Here is a 27,204-nt window from a genome sequence, read left to right on the forward strand (position 1 = left end):
TTTTTTTTTACTAGGGACGACAATTGCCAACTTTCTATTTTTTTTTTTTTTTTTATAAATTTATTAATTGTTACAACATAACAAAATCAAGCAATTTACAAAGCATACAAAAAAAATACTTCAAATTAAGATATTAATATTCAAGTCCACATTATTGAGGGTTGGCTGGCTAATCTTATTGCTGACTTTAAATTCAAAAAGATAAGAATAAACTAAAACATCAGTTATCTAATAACTCTACAGTCAGGCAAATAATTTTCATTTCATTTCATGCCAACTTTCTAGCAGATAGGAGGGGGAACCTATCTTACTTGTATCAGGTCCTTACTGATGTCGATACTCTGCCTCCGCTCTCCTTATGGTTGGGGCAGTCTAGACATATTCTCCTATCTCCAACTTAAACACTATGCACATTCTTTGCCCTCTTTGGCACTCCTTGCTACAAATTATGACAGTCTATCTGATGTCTACTGGTTAGATGCCCAGCTGATGGTACCCCTTAAATATTTTCTCCTTCTTTGGATTATGCAAGTGTGGCCCAGGCTTGAAGATTAAGTTGCAAGGCCATCATATTCAATGCTTCTTGAAACTGCTTTCTGGCCTTTTGTCTGATATATCTTATAAATTTATTTGTAGATTTTATATAGCGCCTTGGTGCATGTATCGAGCAACACTCATCTCTGTGGGCTCATGCCCAAAGTGAGGACATCTCAAGGTCACCTTGTCTCATGTTTTAGGACTGTCCCTTGATTCAAACTATCTTCTCCAAGGGTGGTGGTATGTGGCAAACCAGATGGTACTGTAATAACTATAGTTTGTTTTGGCTGTTTGACCTTCAACATCCTATTCCCAGAGGCCTTAAGGGCTTTCTTCGAAGGGCAGTTCTATCAGACCTAAAAGCTATTTTATTTCCCTGGGTAGGGCCCCAGAGGCCTACTTATAAGCATTGGCGCTCTCGCATGCTCTACCTCTTGACTATGGAAACCATGTGTTTGTCTGACTGCGATACCAAACAGGGACGAGTGATGCTTACTATTTGGCAGCCCTTTGTGGATACCTTGATTCCACAGGCATGCAGTCGTGTCTTAATTGGTTAATCTTGACCTAAATATTGTCATCTTTCTCTTCACATTCCTGGGGAATGGAGGTTTTGGGAGCAGGGGAAGTGGGCAGTTGGGTGTAGCGGTGGGTAGTTATTAAACATGTTAGTTTTTTATGACAATGTATTCTCCTCTTATTTTTCTGTATTTGACTACTTATTTGCTGAGTTGCATTGTTGTATTTGATTATATTTTCTCAAAAACTGAATAAACATGATTGACAAAAAACAAACAGTAAATGATGTTTCATGTTAAAGTGCACTCAATTAGCACATGCTAAAATTAAACAACACACATTAAAACCAAATGAAACACACAGTATTCCTATAAAAAGTGCTGCCCCTAATCCAAGCCTTTTGGAATACAATATTTACATACAAAATGCTATACCTGAAATGTTGGTTGCTTTCCTGGGTAATAATTAAGAAGCATCAGCTGGTGACCCCGTTGCCACTTGAAGAAGAGACGTTGGGTCTGGGTATCTCTTAGACAAGCTTTGTGGTCCCTTAGAAGGTCATTGGTGATGAACCTGCAGTGATTCCCTGAGTGTAGAGTGGCGTAGAGCAGGAAGGGATCATCTTGTGATCTTCAAAACCATGCAAGAGAGATAAGAAAAGGTCATCCAAAAACCTCAAGCAAATATAAAGAAACAAAGCAGTAGCTCACTCCTTAACTCACCCCATCTGATTCTCACTAGGGAACAGAAAACTACCCACCCCCCAGCGTTCCTTCTCATGCATAACCCAATTGCTGCTGCAACTTCTAAGCAGTTTCCCTGAGAGCTCTTTCACGGATACTTTTTGACTCACTACCAAGGGTTACTGTAAGTGCACAACATTACTCTTCCCACCTTAGGGTATTAAATGCTAATTTAGGAGCCAGAACTACAGAATCCTCTCAAACATGGTGGTCATTTAACCAAAATAATATAAACTGGTACTGGGGTCACTGATGGATTTCTGCCATAGGCAACCTCAGGTCATTCATTCTGCCATGAGAATCAGTGTAATTATGTACTGTACTTAGCTATACACGACCTAGTGCAGTGTTCTTCAATGCAAAGCCTAGGGACCAATGGTAGCCCCTGGAGAGCTCTGGGACAGCTTTCCACTATCTTTCTTTTTTTTCTTCTGCTACTTTCTGCCTCTCTACCCAAACTCAGGAAAAAATGGAGAAGTGGATGGTGGAAAAAGTGTGTGCTTGAAGGTCAAGGCATTTCTCAATGGACAAAACAGAATATATTTGAAAATGCTCATAGCTTGAGGATACCCTGATGGGGGTGGATATCACAGACACACACTGGTCAGAAGTGTGCAGAACCACAAGGGGAGATTTTGGCAGTTCTTCTTCAGCTCATTAGAATCCAAAGTGGACTCAGCTTAAAAATGAACAAAGACCAGTGATCTAGTGGGTCATCTTAGGCCTAGATTCACTAACAATAACAGCATCGCTTTTGGCTGATTCTGTAACTGATTTTCCAACAGCTATTTTCCAACACTATTAAGTTTGCATGCTCAGTGAGCAATTGAGACATGGGCAGAGCCCTAAGAGTAGTGACAGGGGAAGCAGCCTCCTGTCAGGGCTTCTGCCAGGGTTTTTTTTTCTTCTATGGCACAGATATTTTGCAAGTATTGCACACACAAAATATCTGCCAAATAAAAGGAAAAAAAAGAAAAAAGCATCCCGACAGCGCCCTCTGCCCCCCCTTCTCGAATCAAAAAAAAATGACAGGAGGGATGCCCACTCCCTCATGTCGCCAGATGCTCCCCCCGACGCCCCCCCGTGCCAAATCTAAGTATGGCAGGAGGGATGTCCACTCCCTCCTGCCACCGCAGTGCCCCTCCCCGCCCCGGTGTCCATACCTCTTCTGTTGGGAGCAGGAATCGCAAACACCTCTTGCTCCTCCACCTGGCCTGCTACACCATTGGGCCTTAGGCCCCTCCCCAGTTCATCATGTGATGGACGGGGAGGGGCTTAAGGCCCTGAATGGCTCAGATACCTCATGCTCCTCCCTTGGGAGGGGCCTGAGGCATCTGAGCCAATCAGGGACTTCCTTAGGAAGGAGCCTTAGGAAGTGTCTGATTGGCCATTTGTTTTGGCCAATCAGGGACTCCCTTAGATTCCTTCCTAAGGAAGTCCCTGTTGGGTCAGACACCTCAGGCCCCTCCCAAGGGAGGAGCATGAGACAACTGAGTCAATCAAGGCCTTAAGCCCCTCCCCATGCATCACATGATGCACCGGGGAGGGGACTAAGGCCCAGTGGTGTAGCAGGCCGGTTGGAGGAGCAGAAGGTGTTTGCGGTTCTTCCTGCTCCCAACAGAAGAGATATGGACACCGGGGTGGGGCAGGGGGCACTGCGGTGGCAGTAGGCATCTCTCCTGCCATACTTAGGTTCAGCATTGGGGGGATCTGGTGGTAGGAGGGAGTGGGCATCCCTCCTGCCATATTCGTGTGGGGGGGAGCATCTGGTGGCATCTCTCTTGCCATTTTGGTTCAGGGAGGGAGGGATACTGATACAGAATTCTTGTAGAGAGCCTCTTTAGCAATCTTTTGCTCTGCCTCCCATCCCTTCGGCATGTCCTCCAATTTCTCAGTTCGTACCAAAGCAGATGGTCAGCTCTGGAGAGGAAATACAATTGGGAGGGGGGGTACGGAAACTCTCCCCGAGATATAGAAACATAGAATGTGATGGCAGAAAAGGGCCATCGGCCCAACAAGTCTGCCCACTTGAAGAACCCTCCCCCCTAAGCACTTTCTTGAAGTGAACCCACGTGTGTATCCCATTTTTTCTTAAAATCGAGCACGTTGTTGGCTTCAACTACCTGAAGTGGAAGATCATTCCAGCGATCTGTTCTGCTCAAAGCATTAAGAACAAAAAACAGAAGACAAAATCATCCACAAAAAAAGAACAAAAAAGCAACATCGGTGAAGACAAAAACACCAGGATGATCAATAATGCAAAATGGATGAATTTATTGAATGGTAAACAGATGACTCATGAGCAAAATAAAATATGTTACAGAAATATAAAACAAATCAGTAAAAAAAATATACATATAACACAAATCAATAAAAAAACTAAGATGATAAAATATTACCAGATAATATAACAAAAAAGGTAGTACAAACAAAAGGGAGTATAGAAACAAAAGAGAAGCAACATTACCAAATCTGTAGACTTGTGCCGTAGTTTGTTCTGAAAATATCAATCACCTTTTATTTTAAAAAAATAGGTGGAATATAAAAATAGGAAATAAATGAGAAAGGAAACAGATGGAACCACATAAGTGCCACATGATATGCGATAGTAATGAAGGAAGAAACAGGGTACCATAAACAGGTGCAGACAAAAAAAAATATGTGCATGAGACTTCAAGAAAACTATATTAGAAAATTATATTGACATCTGAAGCTATATAATAAAAAATGAAAACCCCCCAAATACAGAAGAAACAGAAACTACGTAATGAACTGCGTGTAAGCAGCAGGAACTACAGGTTTTGAACAACCTCAGTACAGAATAAGCATTCAACTAAACAAAATTTGTGCACAGCTGACACAGTCCTCATACTCCATAAACACATGATAAGCATTTAGCAAACCTTATGTACAGATAAAATGGTTTCCCTATAGGAATATTTTCAAGTATGAAGGGAGTACAAGTGGTTGCCATATAAGCAAAATATGAAAACTTCCAGCAATGAAGATTACATTATAAAAAAAGATGAGAGCCAATTGGAATGTATATCAAACATGTGTGCATTGCATAACAAAAACTTGTAACATGCCACTAAACGAACGCTTTGAATGAAGATGTATGAAAACTTAAATCGTGAAGGTGATGTGATTTTAAAAAAGAGAAGGCTGTGGCTAAACTTGACAAACAGAATAAGCAAAAAAACAATCTCACACATTATGGCTGTTATATATATTATGATAGAAAAATGCATGTAGTACCAACTTTGCTTACTCTTTCGCTTTATTGAACACATAAGTGTTATGAACAGCAACTTAAAACTGCTAAACCAAACCCATAGATATCTAATGTTACAGCATCCTGGAAAGCTTTTCGATACATTCCATTTTTAATCCTGTATTTTTTTTAGATATTTTTAGAAAGAGGTATATCCTCATATGTATGTGTATACCGTATATACTCGAATATAAGTCGATCCAAATATAAGTTGAGACCCCTTTTTTCTCCCAAAAAGGAGGAAAAATGATTGACTCAAATATAAGTTGGGCGGCTTAACATTCAAGTGCCCTGCCCTGTCAGGCTCTGCACCCAGCCTCCTCCCTGCCAAGCTCTGCACCCAGCCCCCTTCCCCTCCAAGTCAGGCACTTCACCCAGCTCCCTTCCTGCCAGGCACTGCGCCCAGCACCCTTCCCTCTATCCCCTGTCAGGCATTGCACCAGCCCCTTCCTTCCTTCCTTCCCTCCCTCCCCCCTGTCAGACTCTGCACCCAGCTCCCCCCTGTCAGGCACTTCTCCCAGCACCTTCCTTCCTTCCCCCGTCAGACTCTGCACCCTCCCTCCCTGGCTCTGCCCCCTGCCCTAGCCTCATACCTCATCTTGCCGATCCCCGGTGGAGGTGCAGCGGGCAGGAGTGAACTTTCCAAGTTCCTTCCCTGCTGCTAACCGGCTGCTGCGAGTTTCTTCGGCCACTGAGCAGCACAAGCAGGAGTGCAATTTGGTGCTGCTGCTCGGTACTGAGAGGCATCCTTACTGCCTCCTGCGTGTGTGAATTATGATTTCATTTTGTGGGTTTGGGTTTGGTTCAGCAGTTTTAAGTTGTTGTTCATGACACTTATGTGTTTAATAAAGCGAAAGAGTAAGCAATGTCGGTACTATATGCATTTTTCTATCATAGTATACAGTATATAATAGCTACAATGTGTGAGATTGGTTTTTTGCTTTCTCAGAACCACGTCCATGGCCGCAACCATTGATCCCAGCACCTGCAAATAATGCCAGGCCATCGGAGCTGTCTCTTTCTGAAACTTCTCTCTGCGGGCTTCCGAGAGGAACACCCTGTTCTCCCTTGTGTCAAACCAGACTCACAGATACTCCAAGATCTGTATCGGCTCCAGGTGGTTTTTCCGAAATTGACTACCCAGCCCAGTTTCTACAGCAGCTGAAGCACTGATTGAACAGCCAGCCTGCCTTCAGATTCAGACTGGACTCTTATCAGCCAATCATCTAGATACAGATGTACCTGTAACACTGCTCTGCGCAGGTGTGCTGAAACTATTGGTGAAGGTCTGTGGCACCATGGCCAGCCCGAAGAGCAAGGCCACAAACTGGAAATGTTGCTCCAGCACATGGAAAGTCAAGAACTTCTTGTGCTCTAGAAAAATGGGAATGTGCAGATAGGCCACTGTCAAATCCAGCGAGTGGAGAAATTTCCCAGGCGCCACTGAAGCAATTACTGACTGCACAGTTTTCATCTGGAAATGGGGTATCTTGAGGGCTGAATTTATCATTTTGAAATCTAGAATCAGCCTCCAGTCTTCTTAGCCTCTCTTGGGTACTATGAAGTATATTGAGTAACTACTGGAGCCCAAGTCTTTCTCTGATATGAACTCTATGGCTTTCAGATCCAGCAGCCTTTGCACTGTTGCTTAGACTTTGACTGCTTTTTCTGGCTTCCCAGCCAGAAAGTACAGAAAAAGGTCTGGGAGGAGATGAAAAAACTTGAGCTTGTACCCCTCCTGTATAATGTCCAGCACCCAGTGGTCTGTAGTGATCTCCACCCACACTCCCCAGTAGGCCGATAACTTCCCTCCAATGCGTGGAGGCTTGGTTGACGGCTTGGCATCAAAACTGTTTCTTGGGAGTTGTGGCAGAGTGGGATCCTGAAGATTGGGGGTACTGGGAAGGGAGATATGCATAGTAACCTGTTTCACCAGGGAATCCATTTTCAATGGATCAAAGAGCTGGTTAAATTCAACATCTAGTGGATGACATTTTCCTATGGCTTTGGCCACACGAAGGGGCCCCTCCAGGACTTTCCAATGGTCCATAAGCATTTTTGTAATGTCTTGATGAGAGGGAAAACAGGTAGTCTGTATTTTTGTGCTGCTCATAAGCAAGCACTGTGTAATCTCTAACTTTAATTCCTGGAGGGATTCTGTGATCACCTCCAAAAGATCTGGAGACTTAAACAGCCTATGTTCAGTCAGGTCCTTTCCAAGATCAAGGGCCTCTGCCAGATCCTTATCTGGCCTTCCTAGAGATAAAGTAGCATCTTCTGCTACAGAGGACCCTGACTGGGAGAGTAAAGGCATTGATATAAAGCCCTCTTTATCCCAGCCTTCCTCAGACTGGACCATCCCGTTTTGTGCATGGCACTGTTGCTGAGGAATTGTGCTTTTCTGGGGTGGGGGGGATTGAGGACACCTGGCACCAGCATGACCACCATCCCCAAGGATTCCATGTGGCCCTTATAAATCATGTAAGTTTCAAACATAATATTGATGAATTCAGGAGAAAACCCCTGTCCAGGACATCCAGATGGCTCCTGCAGATGCTCACAAGCTCCTTTCTCGGGTTTTGCAGCAGTGCCACAGCTGCACTTTACCAGGAATGCACTTGCACTGCTTCCCAGCTCAAACCTGGAATTTTTGTCCTAGCCTTCGTACCATCTGGCCACTAACACCTCTCTAAAGGACTAGAGGAGGCTATGCCAGTGGCTCCTTCCCCCCCCCTCACCCCAATGCACCACATGGCAGATGGGACATGGACAATCCTCAAATGGTCATTCAGCGCAAACCTGGCATAAGAATATAAAAATAGCCTTACTGGGTCAGACCAATGGTCCATCCAGACCAGTATCCCGTCTTCACGGAGGCCAATCCAAGTCACAAGTATCTGGCAAAAACCCAAATATTATCCTGGCCTGAGGAGTTTATCACACCTGTTTTTGAGCAAAATCAAGGTATTTTAAGGCAGATAGAGACTTTTATTTTCAAACTGGGAGATCAAAGATGACCGCAACAGCGATTCTAGTGCCAAAAACAGCCAAGGGAAGCTACACTAGGGGTCCATAAACTAGCAATTTGGGGATTTTAGAGGTGGGGGACCCTGACTCTAACCTCAGAATAAAAAAAGCAACCCAATTTTAAACTCCTTCGCCTCTCCAATTTAGTTTTTCAGGCTGTTAGCCTGTTACTCACCGTGCCATGCTGTGTACTGAGAGCTGCAATTGCTGAAGCAGTAGACAGCTCACAGGGAGAACTTCTGCCTCAACAAGCTTAGAATCTGTACTGTTTGTCTCTTCAGACTGCCTCTCAGGCCCAATGAACGGTCAGAGACCTCAACCCCCACTGGACCGTGTGCGCACACAGACAGAGGGAGGAAAGCAGTCAATCCAGATCCTGGAAAAACTGCCACAGAGCACTCAGCCTGCACTCAAGCCTACTGTGGACAAACCTGGGGTAAGCCTTGCTCCCAAGGGATTGGGTCCCTGAGCCCCCCCTGAACTTTTAGTGCAGGCAGTCCAAGTGGGTGCACTGCAATGTAGTCTTCTCCTTGGAAGCAGACCCTCGAACTTAGAGTCTGTGCTCTCCAGAAGCCAGAAGTGCCCCAAGATTGGAATGCTCTGAAGAACTGAAAAGCCTCGCAAACGGTAAGCAAAAAAATGAATTTAATTGAAAAATAAACTCGAGCAGCAAAGACAGGCTCCTACCATCTTGCTTGTAAAGAAACAACTGAGGAATTAGAAGACAGCTCAGAGGGATGGGAAGTGGAGCAAAAGAATACTAATAAGGCTCTCTACAAGAGTTCTCATGAGAAGGGATTGACTACCCGAAGGTTTAGGAATAAAGTGTTGCTCTAGAAAGAAGTTTAGGGGATGGAGTTCTTTAGACTAGTGTCTAATTCTCTGATTTTCTCCCTTTCTCTGATTACCTACATGTATTTGACAACTTTCATTGTAATTATTTTGCTGATTGTCCAGCTCTTCTTATTGTAAACTGCCTCAAACTACTATGGCTTTGGTGGTATATAAGAATAAAATTATTATTATTATTATTATTATTATTATCATCATAATATTGCTGCATTGATATAGTGCTCCCCTGCCACCACACACATAATGTTCTTGACATTTTTCCCATCCTCTGGTTTCTAGTAGCTTTCCCATTCTCTCGGTCAGTGGCATACCTAGCATATGTGAAACCCGGGGCCCATCATTTTTTGACACCCCCCTCATCTATATGAAAAATATGATTTTTAGTAACAATCCACATATCGCACAACAAGAGTATACCTAGGAAGAGGCAACATCTTAAACACTGCAGTGAGAACTAGAACACCAACACATACATTGTAAAACTAAACAAGCCAGATCCCGCAGTCAATTGATCCTGCAGTCAATGCCAACTGAAAACTATGTTCTTTTCATACACACAGAACAGAGATACACCCTCGCCCAATATGGAATAATCACAAACAAAAAATAGAAATATGTAGACAAATGTTAAACTGAACCGCCAAGAAACCAGATTCTGCATACAATGCAACACCACAACACCACAAAAACAGTGACATACGTCCCCTAATACTGTGCAAAATATAAAGACAGTAGATGTAAATTTGAAAAAACTGATAGACAACAATCATCACTTTACAAATTAACAAATAAAAATAAAACAAATAATGAGAAATAAGAAAATACCATTTTATTGGACTAATCCATTTTTCAATTAGCTTTCAGAGGCCAAATCTTTCTTCAGAACAGTACAGTATACTGCTGTTATGGTATCCTGTCCTGATCTAAGGAAAGGGGTTTAGTCCAAAAATTTGCCTTATTTCCATTTCCTATTTATAAACTTTTATTAATACAGTTGCAATACTACTTAATTCTAAGTAAAGCAACAAAAAAATCTTTCTACCTTTTATCGTTTCTGCTTTAATCATCTTCTCTTCGCTCTCTTCTTTCTATACAGCATTTGTCCTCTCTCCCTTCCATGCAACATATGCCCCCTCTTTGCCCCTTCCACCCTCTCTCTCTACCTCTTCCATCTACTGCCCACACTCTCTCTGCCCCTTCCATCTACTGTCCACCCTCTCTCTCTTCCATATGGCATCTTCCCTCTTTCTATGTCCCTTCAATAAACTGTATATCCTGTGTCCCTTCTCTCCTTTGCACATGATTCATTTCAGCTTCACCCCCTCTCCATTTTTCTGTCTCCACCCCCTTCCTTATGTTTTTTTTTAAAGTTAAGTTTTAAGTTTTATTAGGATTTTATATACCGCCTATCAAGGTTATCTAAACGGTTTTACAATCAGGTACTCAAGCATTTTCCCTATCTGTCCCGGTGGGCTCACAATCTATCTAACATACCAGGGGCTATGGAGGATTAAGTGACTTGACCAGGGTCACAGGGAGCAGCGCGGGGTTTGAACCCACAACCCCAGGGTGCTGAGGCTGTAGCTTCAACCACTGCGCCACACACTTTGGCATCTCTCTCTTTCTCTTCTCCTTTCCTTCCTTCCCACTCCACACCATGGTCTGGTATCTCTATCTCCTTCCATTCACTCCCCCAATGCCATGGCATCTCTTCCTCCCCCTCCATGGTCTGGTATCTCCTTTCCTTTTTTCCTTTCCTTCCCTCCCATGGACATGGCATCTCTGTTTCCTCTCCCTTGTCTTCCTTCTCCCTCTTTCCCTCTCTCTTCCCAATTAGGTGCTGCTGCAGCAACAGCATTTCTCTTCCCCCCTTCCCTGTGCAGCAGCAGCAGCAATTCTCTCCCCCTTGCCTGTGCAGCATTTCTACCCCCTTGCCTGTGCAGCAGCAACATTTCTACACCCCCCCTTTCCCTGTGCAGCAGCAACATTTCTCTTCCCTACCCAGCATTTCTGGCCGGTTCCCCTACTCAAAGCCGCGGGTGTCTACACCTCACGTGATCCGCAGCTGAGTCGGAAGCCTTCTCTCTGATGTTGTGATGTCAGAGGGAACACTTCCGACACAGCCGCGGATCGCACAAGGAGCCGATGCCCGTGGCTTTGAGCAGGGGAGCCGGCCAGAAGCTGAACAACCGCTGGATACCTCTGTTTACAGGTTTACTACCGCTGCTGCTGGTTAAGGAAAGCAGCAGCGACAGAATAGGGAGGGTGGCCGGCTGTGCACCCCCTTGGGGTGTGCACCTGGGGCAGACTGCACCCTCCTGCCCCCCCTTGGTATGCCACTGCTCTCGGTGCCCTCACTTTGCTTAGAAGCTGCACCCACATTATTTGAAAAGGGCAGACAGGCTCTAGTGTACATGAAGCTGGGTTATCTCTGAAACACGGATTCACTGCAATGAGCTTAATGTAAGTGCAAGTGTTGCTGCTCCCACTAAACAGAAATCAAAAATGTGACGAATATGGAAAGAGCTGTAAGGTCCACCTAGCCAGCTCAAATTCTTTCCTGTTCAAGAACCACAGACCATACTTGACTTGTTGCAATACTGAAAACTTATGCAATCTCAGTTTGGCCCTCACATCTAAGGATCCTCTCTTTAGTCCATGTTTTCTTCACTGGAGGACTGCTCCATGACTAGGCACATAGACAGACACAGCAGGTGCCACACACAGGACAGATAGTCTTTGCAGGTGCAGATTACGCAGTCACTGAGAAAATGTATAGAGACTGACCAAATTGCGGTTTCAGCACTGAAACCAGCCCAAAATCCAGTTTCATGTTTCAGCTAAAACTAAAACTACCCAACCCCCACTGCTACTCCCTTCTCCCATCCCAGAACAAGCCATCAGACAGCTCCCTCCTCACCAGGTCTACCTTAGATATCCTGATGGTCTAGTGACCTAATTGGGGAAAGAGCAGTTTAGTTTCGCTCTCGCCCCAGCCACCTCTGCCAAACTGGCCACTCAGACCTTCAGTGGCAATCTGTTGTTCAACCCCACTTTTTATACTGGCTTTTTCTTTGTGGGTTCTTCCTTGATGGACTTTTTTTTATATCTGACAGTACTAAAGCCTGCCTGAATTTTAGTTTTGGCACCAAAACTGGCTCAAAATCCAGGCTTGGTTATGTTTCAGAATCAGCCAAAAACACTATTGTATTTTCAGGCGGGCCAGGTGTCTGGAGGGGGGATTCAGCCACAGATTCAGTTTCAATCACTTTCTATATAGTACACATGCAAATTTACACCTGCCTTAGAACAGGCAAATATGTGACTTTTGTTCACTATGGGGCTGAATCTGGGAACCTACTTTATTAAAGGCATATTGGTATCTATGTGGTATTTTTTAATTAGGCACCTTTTTGACTTCTCCCATAGGTATCCCATTATAAATTCAGGCCCTCAAGGCCCAAGAAAATATTTCTAGGTTAAAAGCAGATGTGATTAGTTAAAGCAACTGACAATTTGAGCTCATCTATCCTAAATGAAACATGTATTAAATATGACATTTTGCTCATTAGGCCCAAGTTGCTTGAACTGCTTGAACTAAACACATGTGCAAACTTCCCATAGAATACCTACATATTCTCTGTGAAGAAGCAGTTCGCTTTCTGCTGTATGAGGTCCATGTGTTGTCTCCACCATATCCATGGCGTTCTAAGCATGTGCTTGCGACCCAGCACAAGCAGTCGCAGGTTCTTCTGAGCAAAGAAGGAAACCACACTGAGAAGCTGCAAGAAAAAGAGAGACTATAGTGCTCAGAGTCAGACAAGACAGCATTCCCTGGCTTCATACTTCTCAAAATTATGGCCCATCCTGCTCTACTAAAACAACAGTGTGGACATCCAAAGTACCGTATTTTCGCGGATATAACGCGCGCGTTATACGTGATTTTACGTACCGCGCATACCCCTCGCGCGTTATATGCCTGAGCGCGGTATACAAAAGTTTTTAAACATAGTTCCCACCCCGCCCGACGCCCGATTCACCCCCCCAGCAGGACCGCTCGCACCCCCACCCCGAACGACCGCTCGCACGCGCTCCCACCCGCACCCGCATCCACGATCGGAGCAAGAGGGAGCCCAAGCCCTCTTGCCCGGCCGACTCCCCGACGTCCGATACATCCCCCCCCGGCAGGACCACTCGCACCCTCACCCCGAAGGACCGCCGACTCCCCAACAATATCGGGCCAGGAGGGAGCCCAAACCCTCCTGGCCACGGCGACCCCCTAACCCCACCCCGCACTACATTACGGGCAGGAGGGATCCCAGGCCCCCCTGCCCTCGACGCAAACCCCCCCCCCCCAACGACCGCCCCCCCCCCCCCAAGAACCTCCGCCCGTCCCCCAGCCGACCCGCGACCCCCCTGGCCGACCCCCACGACACCCCCACCCGCCTTCCCCGTACTTTGTGTAGTTGGGCCAGAAGGGAGCCCAAACCCTCCTGGCCACGGCGACCCCCTAACCCCACCCCGCACTACATTACGGGCAGGAGGGATCCCAGGCCCTCCTGCCCTCGACGCAAACCCCCCTCCCTCCAACGACCGCCCCCCCCCCAAGAACCTCCGACCGACCCGCGACCCCCCTGGCCGACCCCCCCACCCCCCTTCCCCGTACCTTTGGAAGTTGGCCGGACAGACGGGAGCCAAACCCGCCTGTCCGGCAGGCAGCCAACGAAGGAATGAGGCCGGATTGGCCCATCCGTCCTAAAGCTCCGCCTACTGGTGGGGCCTAAGGCGCGTGGGCCAATCAGAATAGGCCCTGGAGCCTTAGGTCCCACCTGGGGGCGCGGCCTGAGGCACATGGGCCAAACCCGACCATGTGTCTCAGGCCGCGCCCCCAGGTGGGACCTAAGGCTCCAGGGCCTATTCTGATTGGCCCACGCGCCTTAGGCCCCACCAGTAGGCGGAGCTTTAGGACGGATGGGCCAATCCGGCCTCATTCCTTCGTTGGCTGCCTGCCGGACAGGCGGGTTTGGCTCCCGTCTGTCCGGCCAACTTCCAAAGGTACGGGGAAGGGGGGTGGGGGGGTCGGCCAGGGGGGTCGCGGGTCGGTCGGAGGTTCTTGGGGGGGGGCGGTCGTTGGAGGGAGGGGGGTTTGCGTCGAGGGCAGGAGGGCCTGGGATCCCTCCTGCCCGTAATGTAGTGCGGGGTGGGGTTAGGGGGTCGCCGTGGCCAGGAGGGTTTGGGCTCCCTTCTGGCCCAACTACACAAAGTACGGGGAAGGCGGGTGGGGGTGTCGTGGGGGTCGGCCAGGGGGGTCGCGGGTCGGCTGGGGGACGGGCGGAGGTTCTTGGGGGGGGCGGTCGTTGGGGGGAGGGGGTTTGCGTCGAGGGCAGGAGGGCCTGGGATCCCTCCTGCCCGTAATGTAGTGCGGGGTGGGGTTAGGGGGTCGCCGTGGCCAGGAGGATTTGGGCTCCCTCCTGGCCCAATATTGTCGGGGAGTCGGCGGTCCTTCGGGGTGGGGGTGCGAGTGGTCCTGCCGAGGGGGGAGAAGAATCGGACGTCGAGGGGGGGCATCAGGCTTTCAGGATGGGGACAGGACTTCAAGGGGGGACAGGCAGATCTTCAAGGGGGACAGGCAGACCTTCAAGGGGGACAGGACTTCAAGGGGGGACAGGCAGACCTTCAAGGGGGGACAGGACTTCAAGGGGGACAGGCACGGAGAGGCGGGGCAGTGCACCGAAAGTCAGGGCGGGTGAACGGTGAGTCGGGGCAACCAGAGGAGAGTCGGGGCAGTGCACCGAAAGTCAGGGTGAGTCGGGGCAACCAGATGAGAGTCGGGGAGGGCGAAAGGAGAGTCGGGGTGGCCAGAGGAGAGTCGGGGAGAGCGAAAGGAGAGTCGGGGTGGCCAGAGGAGAGTCGGGCAGCATGCGCGTTATATGCCTGAGCGCGGTATAGAAAAGTTTTTGTACATATCATCGTGATTTCTGCGCGCTATACCCCTGTGCGCGTTTTACAATGGTGCGCGTTATATCCGCGAAAATACGGTAATTACAGTACTTTTTATAAGGGCTTTTTAAGTTCTCATATTAACTTTCATCTTTGTTTTAAAGTCAACTTAAAACCAGTCCCAGCTTCCTCAGTGAGCCCTTTTTAATGTTTTTCATTTTACATTCTCTTCTCCCTATCCACTTCTGGCCAAAGTTATCTCTTCACTGTTACCTGATGACACTGCATGCAATTCACTCTCGCATAAAAACAATATGGCAGCAACATTCAGATGGTATTAGGTTGGCAAGAGCTACTGTATCTGTACAACTCCAAACTGATCCTCATCAGAAGGAATGGACCGGCAAATCCTCATGTGGGGAGAGGAGGTGGATACTATTTTCTGTTTTAGTTGGCAAAAAAGTTTGTTTGTAGAATTACCATATGAATGGAAAGTTAAGCTTACCCTCCTAATCCCAAATATTCCTATAACTTCATCCGTTGACCTTTAGCAAAATTATAAAATGCATATTTTAGCAGATAGCTGATGCAATTACTAGAATGATAGCTCAAGTGTCTAAGGAGTCGATCTGTCACACCCATGGAATTCCACAGGTTCCAGTTCCAACATGGCTGACTCAGTCATTTGGAATTCTATGGTACATAAACAATAATTACTGTAGTAATCATGATTGGACATTATGTCTGTAAAATGTTCTCCACAAAACTATCATCAGGCTAGCTGGGTGCTGCACTCTGCAATGTAAAAGTTATGTTCTATTCCCCAATCAGGAATCTGCTAGAACTGACGGCAGTCATTCATGGAACGGCACGGGACAAGGCAGGAAGCAAAAAACGCATGCCTGCTCTGACTCTGCCACTCGGGAGAAAGCAGAAGGGAAGGGAAGGAGGCTGAAAGCTCTTGCCCTACAGCACTGGAACGCCGGAGGAATTAAGGTAAGGGGGGTGGGGTGGGACCTGCCTGCCTGCTTGCCTTGGGGTGGGGGGCAATGCTGGGGGGTGGGGGACCCTGCCTGCCTGCCACTAAGCCACTAGGCCTGCCTGCCTGTCAGTAGGCCACAAGACCTGCCTACCTGCCACGTACCTGCCTGCCCTGTGCCCTGTCCATCACTAGACTACCAGAGGGGGGGACAGGGTACAGAGCCTGGCAGGGAAGGGGGAACAAGGTGCAAAGCCTGGCAAGGAGTGTGGGGTTAGGTGCAGGGTCTGGCAGGGAGAATTTGATTCAGAATGGGTTTTTTTCTTGTTTTCCTCCTCTAAATCTATGGTGCGTCTTAAGGTCAGGTGCATCTTATGGAGCGAAAAAACGGTAAGTGCTTGTAAACACCAATTATTGATCATTGGCATTTACGTGGCTAATTAGTTTATGTGCAGATCTGGCACCTGCACCCAAATTTAGGTGACCTATGCAAAAGCCAGGGGTTAGCATCCAAAACTGCATATGCAGATTATAGAATGCCTACAGTTACGTGCATAAATTAATTGACAAATTATCTGCTAATTGGCACTAACAGCAATTACCGGTGTTAATTGGCACAAATTTACAGTTATACATATAACTGTAATTAGACTGGAAACTATAACCTTAGCATGCAAAATTTATAGCTCATAACGGCAAGGGTGTGTGGCTGCGGGAGCATGAGCGGGTTATAAAACACTGTCAGTTATATGCATAACTGACATTATTTAATTGCATGAATTTACACCAGCCTTTGACATGGTGTAAATGGTTGCGCCTAAAGTTAGGGACATAATTGCAGACTTACGCTAGTATTCTATAAGAGCTATTACTTGTGTAATTGACGATATAGAATTTTATGCTTGGTGTGCATCATCCTAGTGCCTAACTTTAGGCAACCTGTAGAGAATGTTCCTCTTGAATGGTATGGAGAGCCATGATGGCTCAAAAATCAAACAGGGGAAACAAAGGCACTATGCTACCATTTTACAATATTGTGGAATGAAACGTATCCCTAGGGGGTTAAAGATTATGAAAGAGCCTCGTCTCTTTTTAGACGATGAGGCCTTTCTGCATGACTGGTGTGCTATTTTAAACAAATGCGCATTGGATCTTATGATTTTAATTGTTGAAACAGCAAAGAAGAAAAATGATTTTTTTTAAATTAAGGTAGAAGAGAAATGCAATCATTGAGAGAGGCTGATGTAAATTTTGATTGTATTATGGATGGAGTAGGAAAGAAATTAGAATCCTTTAAGATAGGGATTAAGAAGACTAAAAATGCTAAAATGCAACGTGATTTAGAAGACTATAGAAAAGGTAGTATTTATCCTTGGAGCAAACCCAAGGAATTCCAGAAGAGAAGGAGGTTATCTACTGTTAGGTATCAAGATCATTTTGATCATACAAGTCAAGGAAGGAATAGGATAGCTAAACAAGTTGTCCCTGAACCTATCATTCAGTCACCAAATGGTACCACCATCAACAGACCATACACTTCTGGCTTTCATATGAGAAAAAGGGTCAGGAGTGACTCAGGTGAGTTTTTTGTTTCTTCTCTTAAAAGCCCTATCATTCCTTCATCAAATAATAATCATGATCTACATACAGAGGATTTTTTAGAGAAATTGTGGCCAGAAAGAGGGGTATTACATCCCCATACCCTCAGGTCGCCAATGAGATACCAAGGCAGACCCATGCGAGGGTCCCAACCGTATCACCAACCGTATCATCAACAAGGCAGATATCTGCCATCTTATAAGTATCAAAGCAGATCCTTTTATCCAAGCAGAGGAAGAGGGAGAGGAAGAAGCAGAGGAAGTGTAAGTTATTAAACACAAATCAGAGAGAAGAGATTCCTATTTTCAATATTTCTAGTATTAGTTTATCTAATGTTCAGGAGGAGGTGTTACATAAAGGTTTATCCTTCGTTCCATCTGCTTCATATGACCCACTTCAAACTAAAATAGATCTATTCAAGTTTCAAAGGAAGCTCCAGATTATGCATTTTTTTGCAAATAGTCCATCACAAGTAGATTTGTCAGTTGTCAAACCTGAGTCTAAGTGGTTTCCCCCGGGCCCTGTAGACTCATTAATTGAAGCTTTTCATCTATGCGTGTCACATGATATTGCTACTCTAGAAAGAGATCACAAAAATAAATTATTTCATAATCTTTCCAAATGTGAACTATCTGCAATTAAAGAGTTAAGGGACAACATCAATATAGTCATTAAACCAGTAGATAAAGGGGGCGGCGTTGTCATTATGGACCGGTCATTTTATGTTGCTGAAATAGAAAGACAAGTATTTGATCAAACGTATTATGTTCAATTACTTGATGATCCTACTATACAACTTAAAGTAGAGATAGATTCTTTGGTTTCAATAGCAAGAGATGCAGGGTATATTACTATGAAAGAAAGTTTATTCTTGATTGTCAATTATCCTACCATCCCTACAATTTATGTACTACCTAAGATACATAAATCCAATATAAATCCACCTGGCTGTCCGATTATTTCAGGGAATGGCTCCATTTTAGAACCATTGTCCAAATTTGTGGATTTTTTTCTAAGACCTTTCATCTCACATATCAAATCATACATTAGGGATTCCTCCTATATGATCAATATTGTTGAACAATACGAAGGGATCCTTTCTGATATTATTTTGGTTACTATGGACATTGAGTCATTATATACCAACATTCCTCAATTGTCAGCATTAGAAATTGTAGAAAGAACACTCAAAGAAAGGGAGACCCATAGACGGGTACCAAATCATTTCATTTTGGCATTAGCAAGCATAGCGTTGATGAATATCTATTTTTGTTTCCAAGGAAAATTTTTTCAACAAATAAAGGGTACCGCCATGGGGTCCTCTATGGCTCCGAACATTGCAAATCTCTATGTAGCCAACTTTGAAGAAAATTGTTTAAAATCACATCCGTTTCAAAGTAATGTTGTTTTATATAAGAGATACATTGATGATGTGTTTATGTTATGGAGAGGTACTAGTGAAGAGTTAACTGTTTTTCATCAGTGGTTGAATACTTGTGATGACAATCTAAAATTTAAGATGGAATACAATGATCAGTCTATTTCCTTTCTAGATATTCTAATTTACAAAACGGAATATGGTTTGAAAACCACTATTTATAGGAAAGACACAGATAGAAACACCTACCTCCATTTCACCAGTTTTCACAACAAAAGTTTGAAAAAGAATCTCCCTTATTCACAATTCTTGAGATTACGTAGATTGTGTACTGATATGGATGAATTTGAACGACAAGCACCATTGATGGGTAACAATTTTTTAGCGAGAGGCTATCCAGAGGAGTGTGTTAAATATTGTTATCATAAAGCACAAACGAAACACAGAGAGAAACTATTGAATCAAGTAGTGACTAGATCTAAACCAGAATTAGTGTGTTCTCTTAGGTTCTCTCATCTCTCTAATGATATACAAGGCATTATTAGGAGGAATTGGCATACATTACAATCCCAAGGATGTTTTGAGAAAATCACACCAGTAATAGCATTTTCTAGAAATAAAAACCTTAGAGATATGTTGGTTCCATCTACTCTCCCAGAATTACCATTTACTCCAAACGTATGGTTAAGACGAGATTGATTGAACACAGGAGTTGCATCAGTAGAAATGTACAGTCAGCACCAACTGTTGAACATTGGTACGAAAAAGGTCACTGTATCGATGATTTGAAGTTTTTTGTATTAAGGGTTGTTAGGACAAGATGGAGAGGAGATCCAGATATCTTACTTATGAGAGAGGAACAACGTTTCATTCACAATTACAACACTATTAGTCCACAAGGTTTAAATATGGATTTGGATTTGAGATCATTTATGTGATTTTTTTACTCTATGTTATGTTTACCGGTCAGCCTTTCAAATTTACTATATGATATTTGGTATATTCTTTGCTTGTATATATCAGGAGCAAATTACAGTACATTTTGATATGTGTTCTTTTAGATGCATTCATATATAGTTTGATATGTGTTTCTTCTTTTATATACTTTTTTAAATACATTTTTGGGGAGATATATATATGTGTTTTATAAATTTTCTTTTCTACATAGATTTTGGAATATAACATCATTTTGTTATATGTTCTTTCTAAAATTTTCATATAGTTTTTTGTTTATTATATATATTATTTTCATATCTCCTCATTTTATTTAATTAGTTTTTTGAACATCACATATTTTATTATTTATTTTTGGTTTGCATCAGTCTTTTTTATGCACCATTATGGCTGACCTGGTGATGTCAGCACGCATACGGCTGTCCGGCCATTGATTCTCCCTGCCTTCTATTTTCATTGGTAGCTAGTCCATTTAGTGATGTCAGCACGTTTACGTGTGGTTTGCTTTAAAGCCCCGTGATCTTTTTCGGCCTTTTTTCACTTGCAGTAAGGTCGTAGTGCTCTGAAGTGCTTTACGTTATTCGGTAAGTTTTTTCTCCTGTCTGTGTTTTTCTTTTATTGGCTTCTTTTTTGTTTTGTGTAGTTACTACCCTTTGTTTTGTGTAGTTGGCTACCCTTTGATTAGATTGAACTCATGTTTACTTTTCATTTTTCGCCTGCAATCTTTATTGGTTCTAGTCTCCGTTTTTTCTCCCTTTCGCCGGTTTGTTGATTTTCCAGCTGCTTTTCCATACGGTTTTATATCGTATCACCTCACACCCCTTTGCTTTTATGTGGCTTGCGTCACATTTTGTTTTGTCACGCTAAAGTTTTTAAGACTCGTTCATTGTTGTTAGTTTTCTCACTTTGTATTGTTATTATTCTTTTTTATTTGTACAGTAGCAGCGTTTAGTTGGGTTGTGCATCCATTCATCTATTTTATTGCACACCCGAAGACTCACCAGGTACTTTCCATGTTTCTAAGCACTTTATATTTTGATAATGTCTTCTTGTTTCTAAGAATACATTCTCAAATGTATTTTTGGTTTGATATCGTCCTTCTCGATTTCAAGTTAAATTGTCGTATATTTATTTTTTCTTCATTATTCATACATGGTTTTATATTTTACTATATCACATAGAGATGGTTTTAAATTCTACTCCTTATATATATATTAGTATACTAGTCTTATAGCCCGTTGCATTAACGGGTGCTAGAATATATGTGTGTGTGTCTGTCTTTATTTTTTTTTCTCTCTCCTTAGCCGCTTTCTGTATTTCTGTCTGTCATTTTTTTTTTCCTTGGCTGTCCACTACCACCCCTTGCCTGCTCCCCCTGTCCATTCTCCCTTCCTTTTACCTCCCCTGTGTCCTTCACCACCCCATCACTGCTCACCTTATCCAGCAGAAGCCCTTCTCCCTTTGTTTTACCTCCCCCTGTCCATCATCACCTCCTTCTTGCTCCCCCTGTCCAGCAGTAGGCCTGTCTTCATTTTTCTGACCCCCCTCCCTGTTCATCAGCACCTCTTCCCCTGTCCATCAACCCCTTTTCTGCCCCTCCATTTACGTGTGTTGCAGCATTTCCCTCCCACCCCACTTCCCTGTGCAGTATTTTCCTCCCCCCATACCTTCCTCCTGAACTCCATGTTAAAATGCTTTCCGGGTTTGGCTGCCGCGGCCGACATCCGACTCAGGCTGCCGCAGTCGACATCCGCGTCGGGGGTGGGGGGGAGGAAGAGAGAGAGCGGAGAGAGTACGGTGCGCAAGGGAACGACGGCGGCGGGGACGGCCAACTTACAGAATAGCCACCGCTGCGTCTTTCAAAAGGGAGCAGGCCAGACCGTAAGCCGTGCATGCGCACTTCCTATGGGTTGCTACAGCTCACGGAAAACCAGCGCACACATAGGAAATGCGCATGCACGGCCTAGCGTTTTATTATATTATATTAGTCCATGCATATACATCTTTTATTTATTATATATATTTTTGATTTTAGCAGTTAGATAGATATCCATATTGTTTAATAGACTATGCACTGGTTGCTTTACTAGGGTGTTTCACAAATGATTTATGCATTTGTGAGTATATTTAAAAAAATTTTCTGCTTTCATCATTGCCAAGAGAAATTTCTAATGAATTATATATTGCTTGTTTTTTAGAATGCCTTATGCATACATCATATTTTAATTGGCTCTAGAAGATATGCAGATATCTATTCAGTACTGTTTAGTAACTTATGCACTGATTGCTCATTAAATCTTTCCTGCGTTTATCATTACTTAGATAGATTATATATTGTTATGATAATTAGAGCCTTTTTGAAAGAGGTATTCTTTTTATTTAAGCATTTTTATAGATATATATACGAATTTTTAAATGATTTTTTAATAAACTTTTATACATTTTCATATGCAGTTTTATGGTCCATATTGCATTTGAAATGTACGTTCACTTCTCAGCAATGGTGAACAAAAGTTTGTTTAAACAATGTATAGTTCATGTAATGTATAGTTCATGATCATATTCAGACTGTATTTTTATATTTTTATATATTTTTTTGGTTTTAAAGATTTTATTCTTTGCTGTGATTAAATATTTTGATTTTTAAAAAATTTCTATATGTGTTAATTTAAATGTTTAATAATTTATTCATGTTCATATATGTAATTGTAGACTCCTGATGCAGGCCGGGCAGGCCGAAACATGTACATGTCGGGTCATTGAATGAGTTTATGAGACCTTGGACAAATAAAGGCATTTGGTTTCATCAGATGAGTTGAAAGACACTTTTTTGTGTACCATTCTGATTGGGACAATTCCACTCTGTTTCTGAGCCATGATGGCTGTCATTAAGGAGGGTGGCAGGGTTGATTTTCACAACCATACGTAATTGTAACTGTGGTACTTTATCATTGTTACCACCAGGACATGCAAAATAATACATATTTTTGAATAGTGCCACAACAAATCACGACATTAATATCTGCTTTTTAGTAGTGTCCCAGCTGTGACCATCAGGACCAAATACCAGATGATGAGCCACAAAATATAAAACATCAGAATTCAAACTGGGTGTTTATTACTGTGGCGAACGGCTGGAGTGCCAGAGGAAGACAGTTTGAGAATCGAATGCCGCAGTGCTGGCCCTGAAGCAGCGGACAAACAGTGAGTCCGCGAAACGCTGGCCGCATCGGCTTGTGCAATATTGGCTTGTGCAACTATTTGAGCACTGCTGAAAGAAAACTTATCCAGAGACAAGCGCCGTTTAAAGATAAGTAGCTTGTCATTTTTTCAAACCCTTAATAGTGCATACAATGTGGGCAAATTTGCACTGATAGTGAGGTTTTCTATAAAACAAATAAAATGAATTAAAAGTATATTTAAATTTAAAAAAAAGTTTTCTACAAGAAATATTTTAAGACTAAATTATTAAAGTTTATATGTTTTAAAATATGTTTAAATGTTTTAAAATCAATGATTGGAGCAGGGAGCTAAATTGCTACGCTGATCACTCGAGTTTGTGATATAAATACCATGCGTAGGCTCCAGTTCTGAGACCGTGATTGAAGAGTATGATGCACTTCATGGTTATTGTGGTATGCTAGTTTGTTTCCATTTATAATTTATTACCACTTGGGATACTTGTTTATAGCTTGTTTATTACTGCAAACATGAACCTGTAGTCTAAGATTATATTTCTGAATTTCTTGGTCAGGTGACCACATAGAAGCCTCACCTTAAACTTGTTTATAGGTCAAAGTTTGGGCCCAACTATATCCCTGGATATGCTTACACATGAAAAAAAAAGACTTTCCAGAGATAGTTTGGTCTAATCGTGTGGTATATAAAGTACACTTTACTTCATACCTAATTTTAGGCCAGCAGAACTGTGGCTTTTTAACTAGTGGTTGCCTTCTCTGCAGTTATGTAGGGGGATTTCCTGGCTACAAATTCATGGACTCCCACACGTGAAAGCTTCTCAGAAAGGGAAGAGATGAGACGCATTAGTAAACCTTCTTTTAGTCAGCAAAGGAACAAAAGTGAGGAGGCACAAAGAAGAAACAGCACAAGGTCTGAGACACTCGATGGCAATGTGAACCCTTTCCGGGGGGTGCAAGCCTGCAGCACAGGGTGGGAGAACGGAACCAAGGTCAGGAGGTGGGAGATCCTATCATGTTAACAGCAGAATGTTTAGCACTCTATTCAGCACAGAATTCAAAGTTCAACACAATTAGGGACCAAGACAGTAAGTTGTGGCACCAGGGCAGTAAGTACTTTTTTTTTTTTATTCTTTATTCATTTTAAAAACTTTCAATAAGTACAACATAAGATACAATCACTTTACACTTTAACATTACTTAATATTCCATCAAAAACTAATACACATCAAATATCCCCTCCCCTTATACCATCAATTGTATTTAAACATAAGAGAACATATTATATCCCTCCCCCATCCCCACCCTGAACGTGTATAAATAAAGGGAAAAACAATACTCATTCTGTACAGTATTTTGTTAATGGCTCCCAAACATCCCTAAATTTCTTAAAATGCCCCTGTTGTATGGCAATTATTCGCTCCATTTTAAAGATGTGGCACAGCGAACTCCACCAAAAATTATAACTCAACCTATCCCAGTTTTTAAAATTTTTTATAATTTGTTTTATGGAAACCCCTGTCATAATAAGCAAAAGTTTATTATTATTAGAAGATATTTGGCTCTTAGTTCTCTTTGATGCACCAAATAATATAGTATCATATGATAGTGCCACTCGATTTTCTAATAAATTATTTACTTGACCCCCAAATGGATTTCCAAAAACTAAGTACCATTGGACAATAGAATAGCAAATGATCTAATGTCCCTGCTTCAAGATGGCAATGCCAACATCTGTTAGACTTAGAGCTATTTAATTTTTGTAAACAAACTGGGGTTCAAAATGTTCTATGTAATAAGAAAAAACATGTTTGTCTCATAGATACAGACACCGTACATCTCATCCTCCAAGTCCATATTCATGGCCATTGAGATGCATTAATCTGATGCTTTATCTCAATGCTCCAAATGTCCCGAAGGCTAGTTATTGGTTTCTTATTCAAAAATCCAGATATTAATTTATACTACTGAGCGGCCTGGTGTCCCAGGAAGTCCGCCTGAAAACATAAGATCGCCAAGCTATATTGATTTTCAAGATTTTTCCATTCAGGGAACCCCTCCTGAATAGACTGCTTCAATTGCAACCATCTAAAACTTTATGATTTATGAAGACCAAATTTATGTTGAAATTGTGAAAAATCAAGCAGTTTACCACCTGAAATAACATCTTCCCTTCCAAAGTGCATAAGCCTGCCTTCATCCAATGCTTCCAGATGACCTTAAAACCACCAATTTGAATCTTGGAATTCAGCCATAGAGACTGACAGACTGATTTATGAATTGGAATTGGTGTTAAATTGTTTACATATTTTAGTGTCTGCTATGTATCTACTAAAATTTTATTGTCCTTATATAATCTAGGAAACTTGATACTTGGAGCATGACTTAATCTCACCTTAAGAAGTTGGTGCAGTGATAGACTCTGAAAATCTCTTTTAGGGGTTTGTCCCCTGTTTTAAGAATTTCTGTTCCATTCGTGGAATCTGAGCACTATCTAGGTTTAAATGCAATTAAATAAGATTCACTGTCCCTTGTTTTGTTTTAATCTCAAAGGTGACATAAGTTGCCATTCCAACCATAACCAATCTGGAAGATTCTGCATGAGCTCATGGAGGACCCAGTACATACATTGACACATTATATAGGCTTGATGGTATCTATAGAAATTGGGAAAATTTACCCCATCCTCCATAATTGGCTTTTGTAAAGATAATAAGGTAATTCTTGTTACTTTCCCCAGCCAAATAAATTTTGTCAGAATGCTATTTAATTTCTTATAAAAGGACCCCGGAAAAAGAACTGGTAACATTCCCATTTGGAAGCAAACCACAGGCAAAATCATCATTTTAACTATTTGAACTCTCCCCCACCAAGAAGCGAAGCGACTGAGCGAAGCATAACCAAGCTCCCTTGCTCTACAGCTCCTCACCTCCTGTAGCCTGGCACGTCCAAACAACAGGCGAAAGATACTACCCTGCCGCCACCTCCTCCCCCCAGCTACTCGGGGATTGCTACGGAGAACTTCTACACACCTCCACAAGTTCTTCTCAACAACTTGTGTCTGCTTGAGAGATCTCTACTTATGCACTGGAAAAACCCCACAGGCCCACGGACTGGAAAATATCTGATAAGTATTTGCATGACTACTCCAGCAAAATCTTTAGCATGACTTTTCCACATAAAGTATCTGCATGATTACTCCGAACAATTCCTAACCTATTCCCTGCATGATTTAATCTACTAGCTTTACTTCTCTTAAGCCTTTCAGTCTCTTTGACCACTCTATATAAGATGGCTCTCTTAACTAATTATCTGATTTGGGTCCTTATGGTCTATTGGATCTGCTACAAAAGCAGGTCAGTTGCTGCATTTTTTTGTTATCCCTATCCCAGTACTTATAAGATCTCGCCCAACTAACTCAGACCATCTTAGAATGGATAATCCTTCTCTATACGACTGTTCAGAATGGGTCCCTTCCAAATCCCTGTTGTACCCCCCTCACAAAAGCCTAGCAGACCCTATTGTAAAAGACAGTGGAAACTGAGAAAGATTACCTATTCTGTAACCACCGACACTCCTTACTATCAAAATCTTCACGGTTTCTACTTAAATATACGTTCTATTAGGAACAAGTCACAGTTGGTCAAAGACTGGCTGGAAGAAGCCAACTCTGATTTTGTTCTTCTAACTGAAATTTGGTTGGTCTCAGATAACGACGTTATTATATGCGACTGTCTGCCTCCTGGGTTTAAAATTTTATTTCTACCTAGAAGCAAGATAAAGGGGGAGGATTAGCCATCATCTTAAAAGAATCATTCAAGTCCACAATCTTAGCCTCAAATTCCTCAGCGGACCTTGAAATCATTTCTTGTAAACTCTGGTCAGATCAGTTAGACAATGCTTTAATAATTACCCTATTCTACATTCCTCCTAAGAAATGGCCCGCAGCCAAAGACATTTTCTACGAATTCCTCCTTACAAACTCTATACCAGGCCCACACAACCTACTGACAGGTGATCTAAACATCACCTAGAGCAGACAGATCAGGGTGACTCCAAAGATCTAATATCCTTCATTCCTTCACTAGATTTCTTAGTGCCACCTCCAGAAAAGACCCATCAAAAAGGCCACCAGCTAGATCTAGTCACTTTTTCCACCAAAGAACTAGCTAATCCCAAGATTTACTGGAATCAAGCCATATGGA

The 27,204-nt window shown here is 43.0% G+C and overlaps 1 protein-coding gene across 4 annotated transcripts in view; it reads right to left on the reverse strand.

Annotated features, from left to right (window-relative positions):
- Positions 1 to 27,204, reverse strand: part of PRORP (protein only RNase P catalytic subunit) — a 137,949-nt gene that overhangs the window by 13,662 nt on the left and 97,083 nt on the right. For 2 of the 4 annotated variants that reach the window (XM_033952470.1, XM_033952468.1), the window contains 2 exons: positions 12,586 to 12,752; positions 1,491 to 1,686 (listed from right to left, as the gene is read on the reverse strand). In XM_033952470.1, coding sequence (XP_033808361.1) covers positions 1,491 to 1,686; positions 12,586 to 12,752 — 363 coding nt within the window. The remainder of the gene's footprint in view (positions 1 to 1,490; positions 1,687 to 12,585; positions 12,753 to 27,204) is intronic. The other 2 variants (XM_033952471.1, XM_033952469.1) reach the window with 1 other exon arrangement.

The sequence above is a fragment of the Geotrypetes seraphini genome, chromosome 7 (assembly GCF_902459505.1).
Source record: "Geotrypetes seraphini chromosome 7, aGeoSer1.1, whole genome shotgun sequence".
Lineage (NCBI taxonomy): Eukaryota > Metazoa > Chordata > Amphibia > Gymnophiona > Dermophiidae > Geotrypetes > Geotrypetes seraphini.